At 38.1% G+C, this 17,957-nt stretch overlaps 1 protein-coding gene and 1 pseudogene across 3 annotated transcripts in view; both read left to right on the plus strand.

The window, feature by feature from the left end:
- The window catches only part of LOC111158834 (midasin AAA ATPase 1), a 168,551-nt gene that overhangs the window by 80,207 nt on the left and 70,387 nt on the right, over positions 1-17,957 (plus strand). For all 3 annotated transcript variants that reach the window (XM_022521117.1, XM_022521118.1, XM_022521119.1), the window contains 10 exons: positions 332-550; positions 1,403-1,600; positions 3,291-3,499; positions 4,218-4,340; positions 6,499-6,696; positions 7,760-7,867; positions 8,222-8,410; positions 11,549-11,638; positions 11,741-12,004; positions 12,187-12,448. In XM_022521117.1, coding sequence (XP_022376825.1) covers positions 332-550; positions 1,403-1,600; positions 3,291-3,499; positions 4,218-4,340; positions 6,499-6,696; positions 7,760-7,867; positions 8,222-8,410; positions 11,549-11,638; positions 11,741-12,004; positions 12,187-12,448 — 1,860 coding nt within the window. The remainder of the gene's footprint in view (positions 1-331; positions 551-1,402; positions 1,601-3,290; positions 3,500-4,217; positions 4,341-6,498; positions 6,697-7,759; positions 7,868-8,221; positions 8,411-11,548; positions 11,639-11,740; positions 12,005-12,186; positions 12,449-17,957) is intronic.
- On the plus strand, positions 8,580-8,968 carry LOC111158774 (annotated as a pseudogene).

The following is a 17,957-nucleotide window of genomic DNA, read 5'->3' on the forward strand; positions in this document are numbered from 1 at the left end:
CTGGGATCATGACCTGAGCCGAAGGCAGCTGCTTAACCAACTGAGCCACCCAGGCGTCCCTCAGGATTGCTTCTTAGGCTGAAATTCTCAAAGTGTTTTTTCTTTTTTGGTAAGTGTGGAATGCTATTCATGAATCTCTTGGGAATGTAATAAAAGCAATGGAACCCTCTCTTTAGAAAAAGCAGTAATGGACTTTCACAAAAATTTGCATATAATCTTATGGAGCACAGAACTCTCTTAGGGCATATCTGGGCCCCATGTTACAAAACCTTCTTGGGAGTGTTCGATATAGCTACTTCTTAGCAACTGCCTTTGTGTCCTTATGTCTTAGGGGCTGACATAGCGGAGGTGATGCTGGATTTCATTGATTGGCTGACCCACCAGGAATTTGGCCGAAGATGTGTGGTCAGTATCAGAGATATCCTGTCCTGGGTTAACTTCATGAACACAATGGGGGAGGAAGCTGCTTTGAAAAGGCCAGAGACCATCTCCACTGTGACATCATTTGTCCATGCTGCATGCCTGGTGTACATAGATGGAATAGGTTCAGGTATGTTGTCTGTTAGCTGGTGTGGGGACAAGGGGGTTAGGGTAGAGGGGAGTATGAAATGGAACAAACCCAGACCTCCAACCTCTGACCCAGATACTTTTAAAAAATCACTTACTGTAACATTTCCGAGACCCAGAATGGATTTTATTTTCTTTCTACTCTTTTTGAGAGATGGCTAATGTAAAAGATAGGCTGCAACTTCTCATTGCTTATAGGCTAGGGACTTGGTAAACATGAAATAGTTATTACGAGTAAAAAGAAGACTGTTGGAAATGCCCTTGCTCCTGAAGGAGTGGATAATTCTTTTTTTTTTTAAATTATTGTTATTAACATACAGTGTATTATTTGTCCCAGGGGTATAGGTCTGTGAATCGTCATTTCACAGCACTCTCCGTAGCACATACCTTCCCCAATGTCCACAACGCAACCCTTGGACTGGATAATTCTTACCATGAATGGTCATTTATAGTTATTGCCTGAATCCTTTAGTTTTTTTGTTTTTTAAGTTACCATAAGCTCACAGAATTCAGTATTTAAGTTCTGTTTTTTTAGCAGTGAAGATTAGAGATATAAACCAATATGATCAGCAGTACCACATTAATCCATCCTACGTCCAGGCTGATTCATTGTGGAGTGCGTGGGTGCTTTACTGAATGAGCTGCTGCCAATCTGTGAATTGTGGGGATCCAGACTTTTGCCTTCGGACTATTTACAGTAGCGATTGCATTTTGGGTGTAACTTCAGCAAGGGCCTCATTTCCCCTGGAAACCACCCAAGCGCTCCTGATGAGCAGTTGGGAAGCTTGGTGTCATGTCGTGCTGTTGTTTGATGTACTGATTCTCTGTCTTTTAGGTGTAACTTCCTCAGGGTTTGGTATGGCTCTCTTGGCTCGCAAAGAATGTCTGAAATTCCTACTCAAGAAACTTTGCAAGATAGTGCGACTTACTGAGTGTCAAAAAAACGAATTGAAGATTTATGACCGACTCAAGGCCAAAGAATTTACTGGAATAGATAACCTTTGGGGAATTCATCCATTTTTTATACCAAGGGGTAAGAATGATTTTAAATAAATGAAGATTCTACTCTTGTAGATCATAGGTACTTGACTTTTATTGTGACTTTTAGTGTATCATATGCAGGATTATTTTTAAACTAGTTACCTGAATTAGAATTTGACTTGGTATAACCAACTATAATTTCATGAATAATTAAAAATACATAACCGACATAAAAATAGGGGAAAGTACAGTCTTTAATCTATGAATAAATTGTCTTTAAAAAATGCATTTATTTTTGATTTGGTGCTCAAAACAAGAGCTTTCCTATAGTGATAATTCAACCCATAATGTATCAACTATAGATCCTCATCACTGCTTACCAGAATAGTTTTGTGAGCTCTTGTGGGCAGGAATTGTGTCCCTCATCTTCCTGTCTCTGACACCTGAGATGTGTCCTGGCAGTCAAAGGCATTCAGAAAATGTCTGTTGATTGAGTGAATGGATGAATGAGTGAATGATTAAATGGAAAACTCACGTGGGTTTCAGTTGTAATCCTTGCTCTCATTCTTACTGGATTGCTTTTACCAAATATTTAAATGAGGTAGATTAGATATCTTAGAAGGCACTAGTAATTTTTCAGATTATTGCTTCTGTTGCAAGGTCGTCTTTCTTTTCCTTTCCTCCCACCCTACATTAATAATTGTTGAATGTCTGAAACGCTTAGAGGAACAGTGGCAATGACTGAGGGTTCAGTGGTGAACAAAACCAGCCTAGGTTCCTGGCCGAACGGAATATCACCCTTTTCCCTCTCCCTCTTCAGTAGTACTTTTCATCCCCGATGGTACATCCAATGATCTAATTTCCCTAAGTCGTCATCATAATATCCAGGACCCTCGTGTAGGAGCTATATGTTAGTGACCTGGGACAGGGGTGATCCTTGCTTCTGCTTCCACAACTGAGGTAATTGATGTTTATCCTAGCCCTCCAAACTGGTATATGAAAAGTTTCTTCCAGGAGATGCAGTGACACAAATGTTAAGCCCTATAAAACTATTATTAGTCTGCAGTTCAGCTAGATTATGGGTTAAAGATGCATCCTGAATTGTCTTGGAGGCCTAAAAACCTTGGATGAAATTACTTCTGTGGAAACATATGGCCTACACACTGAGCTTACACTTGACTCTTAAGAAAATACTTATTTGTAGGGCGTGTGGGTGGCTCAGTGTGTTAAGCCTCTGCCTTTGGCTCAGGCCATGATCTCAGGGTTCTGGAATCGAGTTCCGCATCAGGCTCTCTGCTCAGCAGTGAGCCTGCTTCCCCCCTCTCTCTGCCTGTCTCTCTGCCTACTTGTGATCTTTCTCTGTCAAATAAATAAAATCTTTAAAAAAAAAAAAAAGAAAATACTTACTTGTGAAGGTAAATTGTGCAAGTACATGTAGTAATTCCAGGTGTAGGAGGAACTTGCAGTTAGACCTATGTAAGTGAGTATATACGTAGGTATAAGCGCTGGAGAGACCTGAGTGGTAGGCACAGTTGAATAACGTATGCTGCTGGCTATTCCTTCAAAGGATTTTATAACCTGAAAGTGGGGAAATGTTGAAACAGGGCTGAGCATTTTCACTATAGATGGTGCTTCACTCACTGAAAGTCTGTTTGTTAGATTCTTAAAATCTTGGCGTTGACACGTATGTATGATTTGGTTGACATCCAGCTAATATGTGGCTTTTCTTTTCTCTGCTTAAGGACCTGTCCTTCACAGGAGTAATGTTGCCGACTATGCACTCAGCGCAGGCACCACAGCTATGAATGCCCAGAGGCTCTTAAGAGCTACAAAACTGAACAAACCCATTCTCCTGGAGGGCTCCCCTGGTGTGGGCAAGACAAGTTTGGTGGGAGCATTAGCAAAGGCTTCAGGCAACATCCTTGTTCGAATCAACTTGTCAGAGCAGACGGTAAGCTTAGTCATCCTGCAGCTGATGAGGATGAGTGTAGGGAGTAATGTTTGTATCTGTTTATAGAGTTTCTTAATAAGAAATAATCAGGACATTTTCAGAATCCCAAACATTTCATGGTGATAAAGACCAAAGCAACATGACCTTCCAAACTAAGTCTCCTTTTAGATTTATTAATAACTGATATCTATAATATTATTCTCTCTAGATGCTTTAATCTCATTGTCTTTTGAGAGATAATTGCCCAATTCAGTATTTATTATAACATAGCCTTCTTTATTTTTGTCCTTTCTAAAAAAAGTAATAGAAATAAAATGTCCTTTAAACACTCTCACAGGACAAGAGGTGACAAATAAGACTCTCCAGTTGTGGGGTCTGGGAGCAGGGCCTGGGCATTGTTACTGGTCTTTGTTTTATTTTTATTTGTTTTGTTTTGTGTAAGGCTCACTAATTAATTTCCAAGTATAGCCACAGTTAAGAACTGATCTAGAGCTCCAGCTCCAGTCAGTTGATAACTTGCAGTGTTGTGGTGAGAAGGTCCTTGGGGGCATGTCTGGGCTCCTGGTAAAGAGCGCTAGGATTGATTAGTTCTGTCTTGGTATAAAAAGGAAAAGCGGCATAAGGCCCAAGGATTTATCATGTTAGATTTAGAGTCTTGGGATCTAGTTAATTTTTTTATGTAATGTTGGCTTTTCCTCCTTTCTGCCTCCTCTCAAAGGACATCACAGACCTGTTTGGAGCGGATCTACCTGTTGAAGGAGGCAAGGGAGGAGAGTTTGCCTGGCGAGATGGTCCATTGCTGGCGGCTCTGAAGGCAGGCCATTGGGTTGTGTTGGATGAGGTGAGAGGACTATCTGTCATGCCAAGCAAAGGGTCACGATGGGAAAAGCAGTCATACTTTTATATTGCTAGGGCATACCTTACTTTTCATATAGCTAGGTCATGCTATTTTGCTAGTACAGACAAATTTCTAATGAAGAAAAGTCCTCCACGGTTCCTTTGAAGAATAAGAAAAGTCACTTGTCAGAAAACATATCTAGAAACCCTTGTATATACAAGCCACTAACACCTGCTGTTATAAGCCAGCTTCCAGAGAAAAACTGTCTCTTCACTGGTTTATTCTTTGGTGTCTGGCTGGCTTTGTATTTTGTATTTATTTCATGGGTTTTTTACAGTGTCAACCACATGTTTTATAAGAGCAACAGAGAGACTGCAGGAAGTTATCTTAAGAGACATTAAAAAAATAGTGAGAAAATGGTCAGTGTTACATGTGCCTTATGGGTAAGTTATTGACTGGAATAACAGAGCCCCTCATGATACCTGGGATAAATGCTGAAACTTAGTGACCAGCAGGCAACTGGAGATACGGAAAGGTGATGTACAAATATAAAAAATTTAAAGCTATGGGCAATGGCATCTAGTCATATGCCTTATTAATCCAGGAAAAGGCTGGAAAGTAGTGGTGAAGTTTAAATGATTGGTGTGATCAGTATGTTGTGGATGGAACTTTTAAGACTGGCCCCAGCGGGTCCCCAAGATTTAGATGTCTTTGGGTCTGAAGTTGGAGGCCAGGCTGTGGGGTTACTTTTCAGCTGAGCTTCTTCCTACTTCTCATGGTAGGAGAGTGGTGTGTCCCATCTGATTTTTGGAAAAAGATGCGTGTAGTATTATATTCTTTAGCCAGGGGGAAAAATGCTCAGTTTTAAAGCGTAAGGCTTCAGACCATAGTCCTGTTGGGTGGAAATGCATCCAGGTGACCCAAGACATTCTTAACTAAGTCACATTTAAGAGTAGCTTTTAGAGGGATGCGTGGGTGGCTCAATCGGTTAAGTGGCTGCCTTCAGCTCAGGTCATGATCCCCGTGTCCTGGGATCAAGTCCCACATCGGGCTCCCTGCCCGGCAGGGAGCCTGCTTCTCGCTCTGCCTCTCTGCCTGCTTTTCTGCCTGCTCTCTCTCTGACAAATAAATAAAATACTAAAAAAAAAAAAAAAAAAAGAATAGCTTTTAGAGTTTTACATGTTTGGGAGTATTCAGTGGATTTTGTGCTTTGTAGTGTTTATGTAAACATGACACTGGAAATTCTGATAGAGTCTGGGGTTTTTTTTGTCCCTTTGCATTTTATTGATTTCTCATTTTCCTAATTGAATTTTTCTATGTTACCTAAAAACTACCATGCTTCGCATCCTTGAGCTGTAAACTCCACATCTGAAGACCTCCATTCAGCTCTTTTCATTTTTGGCACAGAAACTCCTTGTATTTGTTCTTGTTCATAAAAATGTTGGTGAACGTTAGCCATGTCGATCTACTTTATGTAGTTTATATCATGACTTTGAAACCCATTTAGAGATTTCATTCAGTATTTGAGCTGGAGAAGATAATTTAAGTATATAAAGAGCAGTCTTCATCTTTAAAGATCTCATAGTGCAAAAATGAGATCTGTGTACTGGCAAGTTTTTTTGGTAAGCTGGGATGTACAAGGTAGGTCTGTATAGGTGAATACAATGGATGCAGTTTAATTTTAGAGAAGATTTAAACTGCTTTTTAAAAAATTCAGTCTGTTGATTCAGTTTACTCAAAAGTTATTGATAGTTTATATACCCTAGATGTCTGACATGTGTCTGTATATGAAAGAATAGGATGAATATATTTGGCTTAAGAAGTAGAACATTACTGGGGTGCCTGGGGGCTCAGTCAGTTAAGTGTCCAACTCTTGGTTTTGGCTCAGGTCATGATCTTGCAGTTGTGGGATGGAGCCCCACGGCAGGCTCTGTGTGCAGCGGCGTGTCTGCTGGAGATTCTCTTTCTCCTGCCTTTCCCTCCCCCGACTTTCTTTCTCTCTCTCTCTCTCAAAAAATGAATAAATCTTAAAAAATTGAACGTTATCAGTACTGTTTGAGCTTCTTCCTCCTGAAGACAATACTATTCTGTTTTTATACGTATTCTTTTTTTTTATAGTTATATAGCATATGTAATAAATATATATACTTTCTTCAAATAGCTCAACCTGGCTTCTCAGTCTGTATTGGAAGGACTCAATGCTTGTTTTGACCACAGAGGAGAAATCTATGTTCCTGAGTTGGGAATGAGTTTTCAAGTACAGCATGAAAAGACGAAGATTTTCGGGTGTCAGAATCCTTTTAGACAAGGAGGTGGGAGGAAAGGCTTGCCAAGGTCTTTCCTTAACAGATTCACTCAGGTAAGATTTGCTGTTGCCATGGAGACCGAAGGTAGAGTGTTGGGGCTGATAGGACTGAGGCACATACCTATGAGGATGCTCACCGTAAGAATGAGAGAGCACCGATTTAATGATCTGTTTCTCAATTCCATGTCTCTGTATGGTGAATATTAATGTGACTGATTCCCGTCATCACTTCTCTTCAGGTATGTGTCCCTTTGTCTCCAGTCCTGGAAAACCGGTGTGTTATCAGTTAGTGGAGGGTAGGATAACCACCCCTCCAGGAATTCCATTACCATGCTCAGGAGCAAGGCCAGTTTTTTACCTTTCCAGGTGTCTACGTGATCTATTAAAATACTGAAAATTTTTTTATGATGAAAATAATGCATTTTAGTTAAAGTGAGAAGGAAAAGAAAACTACCAGAAGAATAAAAAATCCAGTATTCTCCATATCAGAGTCAATCATTATTAACATTTGATGTCTTTCTTACTGTCTTTATTCTCGTTTGCAGAGGTTGGAGAGTGTGTATGTGTATCTATACACATATGCTTACTTGTTTTAATATTTATTTGTTAAAATTTGACTAGCCTACAGATTTGGAAATGGCTCTGGATGTTGGCTTTCTTTGATGTCCCTTTCCATAATTCGCTGAGTATCTTTTCAGAATAATTTATTATGAGGAATTTCAAACATACTGAAAAGTTGAAAGTTGAGATTTTGAAGTAAATGCTCTTATGCCTTACCATCTAGTTTTGAGGACATAATATACATAGGAAATTTAAAAAGACAGAAATGCTTAAAAATAAAAATAAATACACTTAAGTTGTATGTTATCTTTTTTTAATTCATTAGAGTGGAGCTAACAACAAAACCTCTGTTGTCCTGTATTTCAAATATTTTATAGGATTCTGTATCCTAAAAATGTAAGAAAAGAGATTTCTATAACAATTTTTATGTATATCTAAACTGAGGTACTGTTACTTTGGTGTTAAATAACAATTTTACTTTGCAAGTGGTAGTTCTTCCTGGTGTTCAGTAAAGAGAAGCAATAGTATTTCTTCATGTTCTTTTTGGATTCTGTAGGTCTTTGTGGATCCCCTTACAGTAATTGACATGGAGTTCATTGCTAGTACTCTGTTTCCAGCCATTGACAAAAATATTGTTAAGAAGATGGTTGCTTTCAACAGCCAAGTAAGTACCTACTTGTATTAATTGTTTTTTATTTTCATGCTGTAATAGAACCAACATTTTTCCATTGTGGGACACTATCAAATTTATCAGTCTCTCTAAAATAAATCACATTGAATTGTAGATGTTTCTGCTGGAAAAAACTACTCATTTAAAGATTATGGTTATTAAGATCTTGCCAGTGTTAATGCTTACAAGAATATTCCTGGTTTAGATGTCTGGGTTGGGAGGAAGAGACTTGGTATCAAACCTTATTTCTGTTTCAGATTATGTATACATTTGTAGTACATTGATAGTACTTAATGCAGTGTGCTTAGCAATGGGACATGTTTCCCAATAATGGTGTTTTCTTTTTAGATTGATCACGAAGTGACTATTGAGAAGAAATGGGGGCAAAAAGGAGGACCCTGGGAATTCAACCTTCGGGACCTTTTCCGCTGGTGTCAGTTGATGCTAGTTGACCAGTCCCCTGGGTGTTATGATCCTGGTCAGCATGTATTTTTGGTCTATGGTGAGAGAATGAGAACCAAGGAAGACAAAGAAAAGGTGAGTTTCATACTTGTTCTTTGTGTTTCTTTCCATCTGAAAGTTGATTTCTTCCTAAGGGAGAGAAAGTGCATACTCACTAATTAATACTAAACTCACTAAAGCTGCTTAGAATTTAGAAGTTAAGGAAAGAGCTCTTTCCGTCAGTCTCTTCCCAGCGGTGGCAGCAATGGATTGTGCAGACAGGGCCAAGATGAAACCTCGAGACTTTCGTGGCAAGAAGCAGGAGCTGCTTAAACTGCTGGAAGAGCTGAGGTTAAGCTGTCCCAGCTGCTCATTGCCAGAGTGACAGGTGGCACGGCTTCTGAGCTCTCCAAGCTCTCCAAGGTCCAAGTTGTTGGCAGATCCATTGCCAGTGTTCTCACAGTCATCAACCAGAAAGAGAACTAAGGCAGGAAATTCTACAAAGGTAAGAAATGCAAGCCCCTGGGTCTGCGGCCCAAGAAGACATGCGCCATGCGCCACTGGCTGAATAAGCATGAGGAAGAGCTGAAGGCCAAGAAGCAGCCGCAGAAGGAGCAGCTCTACCCACTGAGGAAGTACATGGTCAAAGCTTGAGCACTGGTGTCAATAAAACACAAACTGGGAAAAAAAAAAGTTAAGGAAGGAGACTGAAAGTTCACCTACCTCAGTGTCTCAAAGTGCAGAGTAATTTGCTTCAGAGTACATACTTCATTTATCCATCTGAATCCCTTTACTGCAAACCTCCTTTAAACAGTATTGCCCCCCAGTAATAAAGAACTAGGTCTTTAGCCTCTTTCAAGGTGCAAAGGGGAGAAACAGGAGGAGACAGGTGATACTCAGTAGAGGGGGTCAGTTTTCCGTTTTTTAAAGAAACTTTGAGTTACAAAGTCTTTAATCTACAATGTATAAGTAGGTACATAAAAGAATATTCTGTATCTGAATGGAAATAAAAATACCTCTTTGTAAACAGAAAATAACACTAGAATTCCTAGCCTAATAAACTAATAATGTGTTCGTTTTGTTTTGTGGTATTTAAAGTCCAGTCTCACAGAATATTCACAGTAGCTGCAGGCAGGAGGCACTGTCCTGACCTCTTCATCAGTGAGGATTCAATGCCCACAGTCATGGAGTATCACCTGTAGTGAGTGGTAGAGCCAGCTCTCCAGCCTAGAACTTTGCTTTCATATCCCAGTTGCAGCCAAATGTTGACTCATTCATTATGTACAAGTGCCTTTAGTCATTGTATTAGGACAAAATATTCACCTAGTTTTTTTTCTTACTTTTTATTTTATTTATTTATTTTTAAAGATTTTATTTATTTATTTGACAGAAAGAGATCACAAGCAGGCAGAGAGGCAGGCAGAGAGAGAGGAGGGAGCAGGCTCCCCGCTGAGCAGAGAGCCTGATGCGGGGCTCAATCCCAGGATCCTGGGATCATGACCTGAGCTGAAGGCAGAGGCTTTAACCCACCAAGCCACCCAGGCGCCCCTCACCTAGTTTTTTAAAATATAATTTCATTATATATAATTCATATACCATCAACTAGTAATTTTATTTTCTTCATCTGCTTACTAATTATACTGTATTCATTGTGGCCAGACCCTGGCCAATTGTTGGGTATTTGATGTTAGTCAGATGGAATGTCAGTCTAAGGTATGGAAGGTTTTCTTCGCTTCTCTATGTTAATTATTTAATTCACACGCACACACACAAAGTAAGGGAAAATAGTAATAGGAGAAGGGCTTATCAAGGCTGGAAGAGTTTGAGTAAATTGAATCTGTCTTTATAAAACTAAACCAACTACAATGTGAAAGTATTTATAATTTTAGTTCTGGTAGACTGTCCAGGAGCAGAGAGTATAATATGCTTTGGAGTACAATGTAAGATCATCAAAAGCCTGGACACAAAAGTATGTGACAGGAACAGTTTTCTCCTGTGCTGCTTTTTGACTCCTCATCAAGGTTTGGTACTGATAATGATTTTATCTTTATTAGTTTTTTCCTGATATTTCTCAAATTCATTAATTTTTTTAGTTGAGGTATAATTGGCATTCAACATACTATTTTCAGGTGTACACACAATGATTCACTATTTGTATACATTGTGAAACGATCACTGCAGTAAGTCTAACACACATTACCTTACATAGTACAAAAGACTTTTTCTTTTGATGGCAACTTTAAAATCTGTTCTCTTAGCAATTTTCAAATAATGCAATACAGTATTATTGACTATAGTCACCATGCCATACATTCTATTCCTAGAACTTATTCTATAATATTATTTTTATCTTCTGACTAAAGTCCATTGTACAGTGATTAATATGAGTATTACTGCTTTGTTAGAAACATGCAACTTGGTATACATATTGTGGGTGGCTGGAATTTTTCCTGCTGCTCTGGGCTAAATTAGTGTATTGTATACACCCTTAGCTTTTTCCCCTGCCCCAACTCCTCTTAAGAAGAAATCCAGAAAAGAAGTAGGACTAATGGCAAGTTTTCTAATTGTATTTCTAATAAGGAAGGGATAACTGAATATAAATAATCAGATAACTAGCATTGGTTGTCATTCTATATAAATAACTTAGGCTAAAATGGTGTTTTGGAGTGAGACTGGCTTGGATTTAAAAATCACCTACTAACCATTAGTAAATCCTTATTACTCTCCTGAATTCTATTATCCATATCTATAAAGTGGAAATGATACCTATTTTGCAAGGCTGTAAGGATCAGAATAATCTATTAAAGCATGTCTACAACATTTGGCACATAGTAGGTGCTCACGAAATTGTCAGTGTTCTTTATAATCTTCAGGCTACTATTCTCTTCTGCTTTTTTAGGTGATATCTTGGATGATGAAAGCAGATTGATTTTTTCATGTGTAGATTTGCCATAATATCCATGACTTTAATTTATGATACATTCTCAACTGGATTCTCAAATAGTTTGAGATTAGATGACTGTTCTTTGCTTGGGTTCCAGTTTGTTTTCATCCTCAAGATTTAGTTTAATGTAATCTATAAGAGGAAGTTTATAAGAGAAAATTCAAAAGGATAAGGAAATTGTGACTAGTGTTCACTCACAGTGTTCTGACTCTTGATGTGCATGTTATCTAGAAGGTTTGGCTAGAATTTGCTGGAGTGGTTTGTGCTTTAATTATATTGTCCTCATTTAGGTCATTGCTGTATTCAAGGATGTGTTTAATTCAAGTTCCAACCCATACATGGGAACCAGAGTATTTCATATCACTCCCTATGATGTTCAGGTGAGGCATGTAGGAATATCCTCTATTTTACATTTTCCTTTGATTTCCTCTGTTCCCACAATCAGACACACTTGTGAAATCTCATTGGTATGTCTTTTTCAGCTGGGCTACTCAGTCCTTTCCCGTGGCAGTTACATTCCTCTCCTGTCCTGCCGTCCCCTATCACTTCTGCACCAGTCGTTACGGTCTCTGGAATCTATTATGAAGTGTGTGCAGATGAGCTGGATGGTCATCCTCGTGGGGCCAGCCTCTGTGGGCAAGAGTAGCCTGGTCCAGCTTCTGGCACACCTTACTGGTCACACATTAAAGATCATGGCTATGAACAGTGCAATGGACACTACAGAACTTCTGGGTGGATTTGAGCAGGTAAATGGTCTGTCTTCACTTTTTTGGGCAAAACACATATAATGCAGTGGTCTGACTGATGGTCTTTTGTGTTGGTGACTACAAGTAGTTTTTTGTTTTTTGTTTTTCGTTTCTTAATTTAAAAGAGTATTCTTTTGACTCTGGCCAGTGGCTATGATGAGTTTGTGCTCTGGAAATTTCAGGTTGATCTTACACGTCCGTGGAGGCAGCTTCTAGAAAAGGTGGAGGGCACTGTAAGGGCACTGTTAAGAGACAGCCTCCTTATCAGTGCTGATGATGCAGAAGTAGTGCTACGAGCCTGGAGTCACTTCGTTCTGACCTATAAGCCCAAGTGTCTTGGAGATGGTGGTAAAGGTATCACAATGGAGATTGTCAACAAGCTGGAAGCAGTATTACTGCTCATGCAGCGACTCAACAATAAAATCAATTCCTACTCTAAGGCAGGTGTGTGTGTTTGGATGTGTGTATCAGATATATATGTAGCATTGTCCGTATAGTGTCCATATATAGGTGGTAATATGATTGTAAGGTAATATCTGTAATTTTTTTACTAATGTAATAGTTATTAACAAAACTTGAAAGTCTTTGTTTTAGAAAGTAAAATGAAGCTAGTGTAAAATAATTCAGAATTGATGACCCTAAACAAAGCAAAAACAAAGAAATTGGTTAGTGAGCTTGATGGTGTATATTGTGTGTAATCAGCTATAATGGTAAATCATTTGCATGTAAAGCTGGTTTTATTTTTTTGTTGGCTTTTAAAACTAATTTCTCAGGAAATTAAACATTCTATTTTATTTTAAATTATTTGAGAGAGAGTAAGAAAGAGTGCTCTTGAGTGAGAGAGCAGGTGTAGGGGTGGGGGGAGCGGCAGAGGGAGAGGGATACGCAGACTTCATGCTGAGCAGGGAGCCCAATGTGGGGCTTGATCCCAGGACCCTGAGATCCTGACCTGAGCTGAAGGTAGACACTTGACCAACTGAGTACCCGGGCATCCCAAGAAATTAAACATTTTAAATGGGAGAATAGCAGTCTACATTGATTGTTAGGATTTGTTTATTAATTTTGTATAGAAAGTGGAAGAAATTCTTCACTTAACATGAAAACTTCTCTAATTTTGTGGTGCAGTTTTCTGGGTGATGATGAGCATGCTATTAGGGAAGGTTAAAGGCTCATAGGTTGTGTCAGTCACTATGATTGGCATCTTTTCTTTCCAAAGTCTGTTCGTAACTGGTTACAAAGGGTTGCTTCCTTAGAGATAAAGAAATGAGACACCTCTGTTCTAGCTCTATAAACAATGTATCTGTAGCTGTGGGTCAGATAGTTTACTTTCTTAGGCAGGAGAATGATTTTATTTATTTATTTATTTTAAAGATTTTATTTATTTATTTGACATAGACATAGCAACAGAGGGAACACAAGCAGGGGGAGTGGGAGAGGGAGAAGCAGGCTTCCCGCTGAGCAGGGATCCCAGTGCGGGGCTGGATTCCCAGGATCCTGGGATCATGACCTGAGCTGAAGGCAGAGGCTTAACGACTGATCCACCCAGGTGCCCTGAGAATGATTTTATCGTTGATTTGATTTGTCACTTCCCAATTCAAGCTCACTATTTAGATTTGAAATCCTTTCCTCATTCACTCAAATTTGTTAGAGATAATTAATGAAGTTATACATTACTTTATATATATTTTAAAGATGGGTATTGTAAAACTCACCATTGAGCTATGAATTCCAACTGGGTGTAGGCCCTATATAAAATATTTACTTTTAAATCTTGCAACACCACTGCATTACAAGGAAAGATTATCTCTGTTTTATGCTTCTGGACATGGATGCTCATAAAGGTTAAATGATGTGCTTACTGTCGTACAGTTACGAAGTATCCAAACCAGGTTTTGGATCTGATCCTCTGATCTTAAAGCCTTCAGTCTAGTGCTTCTTTATATCTTTCAGTTTAAATTTAAATATTTAGAGTAAGTTCTCACAGCTCATTCTAAATACTGCTTTTTTATTTAGGATTTACTTTCATACTGAGTAATTTCTTAGGGATATTATAGCGAGAAAAGGTGAGTCTGAAGCACTTTTTCTACTTTATTTTTGGTCAAAATATATTTTCTCTTTAAACTTTTATATCTGTTAACGTTACTATGAAGATGTATGAGTGTTAAATTGTGAACAGGAGAAATAGAATATATGTATCTTAAATGCTTGTGCTTTTTTATACTAGCTATATTAACATCTTTGTCTGCTAATTTCATCATCTGTGATTTCTGGATGTGTTCTATTGACTTTTCTCCTGGTTATAAGTCATATTTTCTTTGTGTGTCTAGTAATTTTGATTGGATGCTGGAAATTTTGAATTAAGTTGGCTTAGTCCTGTATTTTTGTTGATCCTTGAACACACAGGTTTGAACTGCATGGGTCCACTTACATGTGGGTTTTTTTTCCAGTAAATAGATGTACAGTACTGTAAATGTATTTTCCTTACAATTTTTAAAATTTTCTTTAGCTTACTTTATTGTAAGAATATAGTATATAGTATATACGATGTACATGTACATAGTGTATTAATTGACTTATTGGTAAGGTGGCTATTAGTAGTTAGGTTTTTGAGGAATCAAAAGTTGTATGTGGATTTTTGAGTGCTTGGGGAGAATTTAGGCCCCTTATCCCTTTTGTTTTTTAAGGGTCAGCTGTATTTCTTTAAAGACTTCTGGACTTTGTGGATTAGTTTGATCTTGCATTTTTATTTGATCTATTTAGACTAAAAAAAAAAAAAAAAGTGCAACAGTTCACCCATTTCTCCCCCCCACCCCAACTCCCTCAAACTCCAATCTGTTCTCTCTATCCAGAAGCTTGTCTTTTGTTTAAGATCTTACACCTAAGAGAGATCATATGGTATTGGTCTTGCTCTGACTTAGTTCATTTAGCATAATGTTCTTGAAGTCCATCCATGTTGTCACAGATGGCAAGATTTCATTCTTTTATATGGCTAAATAATATTTTTTATATGGCTAAATAATATTCCATTATATATATATATATAATTTCTTTATCCATTTATCTGTAATAGACAATTAGGTTGTTGCCATATCTTGGCTATTGTAAACAGTCCTGTAGTGAACATGGTGGTGCAGATATCTTTTCAAGTTAGTGTTTTCATTTTCTTAGGCTAAATACCCTGAAGTGGAATTGCTGGATCATATGTAGTTCCATTTTTAGTTTTTTTTTTTTTTTAAGACTTTATTTATTTATTTGACAGACAAAGATCACAGATAGGCAGAGAGGCAGACAGCGAGAGAGAGGAGGAAGCAGGCTCTGCACTGAGCAGAGAGCCCGACGTGGGGCTTGATCCCAGGACCCTGAGATCAGGACCTGAGCCAAAGGCAGAGGCCTTAACCCACTGAGCCACCCAGGCGTCCCCATTTTTAGTTTTTTGAGGAACTTCTGTACTGTTTTCCATAGTGGCTATACAAATTTACTTTCTCACAAGTAGTGCACAAGGGTTCCCTTTTCTCCACATGCTTGTGAACACTTGTTATTTCTTATTTGATAATAGCCATTCTAATAGGTGTGAGGTGATCTCTTATTCTAGTTTTGATTTCTATTTCCCTCAATTATTATGAGCATCTTTTCATGTACCTGTTGGCTATCTATAGGTCTTCAGAAAAATGTCTGTTTAGACCCTCTGCCCAGTTTTTAATGGGTTTGCTTGTAATTTTGCCATTGAGATATAGGAGTTACACATATATTTTTGATATTAGATATCCATATATCCAATAAGATATCCCCTTATCGGATATATGACTTGCAAATATTTTCTCCCATTCGGTAGATTGCCCTTTCATTTTGTTGATGGTTCCCTTGTTGTTCCAAAACATTTTAGTTTGATATAGTCCTACTTGTTTATTTTTGTTTTTGGTGTCATATTTAAAAAGATCATCACCAAGATCTGTGTCAAGGAACTTACCACTTACATTTTCTTCTAGGATTTTTATGGTCTCAGGTCTTTCATTCAAGTCTTTAATCCATTTTGAAATTTTCTATGTAGTATAGGACAAATGGTACAGTTTTATTCTTTCATATGTGGCTAGCTAATTCCCCCAGAACTGTTTTTAATTGAAGAGATTTTCCTTTCCTCATTGTGTATTCTTGGTTCCCTTGTTGTAAATTAATTGACCATATATGTGTGGGTTTATTTCTGGGCTCTCTTTTCTGTTTCACTGATGTATGTGTCTGTTCTGATGCCAGTATCATGCTGTTTTAATTACCTTAGCTTTGAAATATGGTTTGAAATAAGGGAACCCAATGCCTCCAGCTTTGTTCTTTAAGATTGCCTTGGCTATTTGGGTTTTCTGTGGTTCCATACAAATTTTAGCCTTATTTGTTCTATTTTGATGAAAAATACACTGGAATTTTGATAGGGATTATATTTAATCTGTATATTGCTTTGGATAATATGGACATTTTAACAATATTCGTCCAGCCCATGAACAGGGAATATCTATCCATTTATTTATGTCTTCATCAGTTTCTTAATGTCTTAGAGTTTCCAACGTGATCTTTCACCTCCTTGGTTAAATTTATTCCTAGGTATTTTTTTTATGTGAGTGTAAATGTGATTGTTTCAGTTGCACTTTCTGATAGTTTATTAGTGTATAGAAACACAATGGTTTTTTGTATATTGATCTTGTATCCTGCAACTTCACTCATTTTATTTATTCTGTGTGTGTGTGTGTGTGTGTGTGTGTGTGTGTGTGTGTGTGTGTAGGGTTTTCTGCAGGTAGTATTATGTCATTTGCAGATAGTGACAATTTTCCTTTCTAGTTCGGTTGCCTCTTATTTTTCTCTCCTAATTGCTCTGGCCTGGAATTCCATTATTGTTTTGAATAAAATGGAGAGAGTAGACATTCTTGTCCTGTTCCTGATCTCAGAGAAAATGCTTTCAGGTTTTCATTGTTAAGTAATGATGTTATCTGTAAGCTTGCCATATATAGCTTTTATTATGTTGATGGATATTCCGTCTATACCCACTTTTTTTTTTTAAAGATTTTTTATTTATTTATTTGACAGACGGAGATCACAAGTAGGCAGAGAGGCAGGCAGAGAGAGAGGAGGAAGCAGGCTCCCCACCGAGCAGAGAGCCCGATGTGGGGCTCGATCCGATCACGACCTGAGCCGAAGGCAGAGGCCTTAACCCGCTGAGCCACCCAGGCGCCCCTATACCCACTTTTATATTAAGAGGTTTTTTTAATCATGAATGGATGTTGAATTTTGTCAAGTGCTTTTTCTGCATCTACTGAAATAATCATATGATTTTTATCTTTCATTTTGTTACTGTGTGGTATCACATTGATTTGCAGATAGTGAACCATTATTACATCCCTAGAATAAATCCCACTTGATCATAGTGTGTGTTCTTTTTGCTTTATTGTTGAATTTAGTTTGCTGATTGTTTTGTTGAGAATTTTTGGATCTATGTTTATCAATAAAATTAGTCTATAATTTTTTTTTTTTAAGTAGGCTCCATGCCCAATATCAGGCTTGAACTCATGACCCTCAGATCAAGAATTGCATACTCTGGGGAGACCTGGGTGGCTCAGTGGGTTAAGCCTCTGCCTTTGGCTCAGGTCATGATCTCAGGGTCCTGGGATCAAGCCCTGCGTTGGGCTCTCTGCACAGCAGGGAGCCTGCTCCCCCCACCCCCGCCTGCCTCTCTGCCTGCTTGTGATCTCTCTCTGTCAAATAAATAAACAAAATCTTAAAAAAAAAAAAAAAAGAATTGCGTACTCTACCAACTGAGCCAGCCAGGCTGAAATTTTCCTGCGGCATCCTTGTCTAGTTTTGGTATCAGGGTAATGCTGACTTTATAAAGTGAGTTTGGAAAAGTTCCCTTTTCTTCTTCCTCTTCTTATTTTTTTTTCTTTTCTTCTCTTTTTTTTTTTTTTTTTTTTTT

Source organism: Enhydra lutris, unplaced genomic scaffold (assembly GCF_002288905.1).
Source record: "Enhydra lutris kenyoni isolate GAN:26980312 unplaced genomic scaffold, ASM228890v2 scaffoldscaffold63, whole genome shotgun sequence".
NCBI classification, from domain to species: Eukaryota; Metazoa; Chordata; class Mammalia; order Carnivora; family Mustelidae; genus Enhydra; species Enhydra lutris.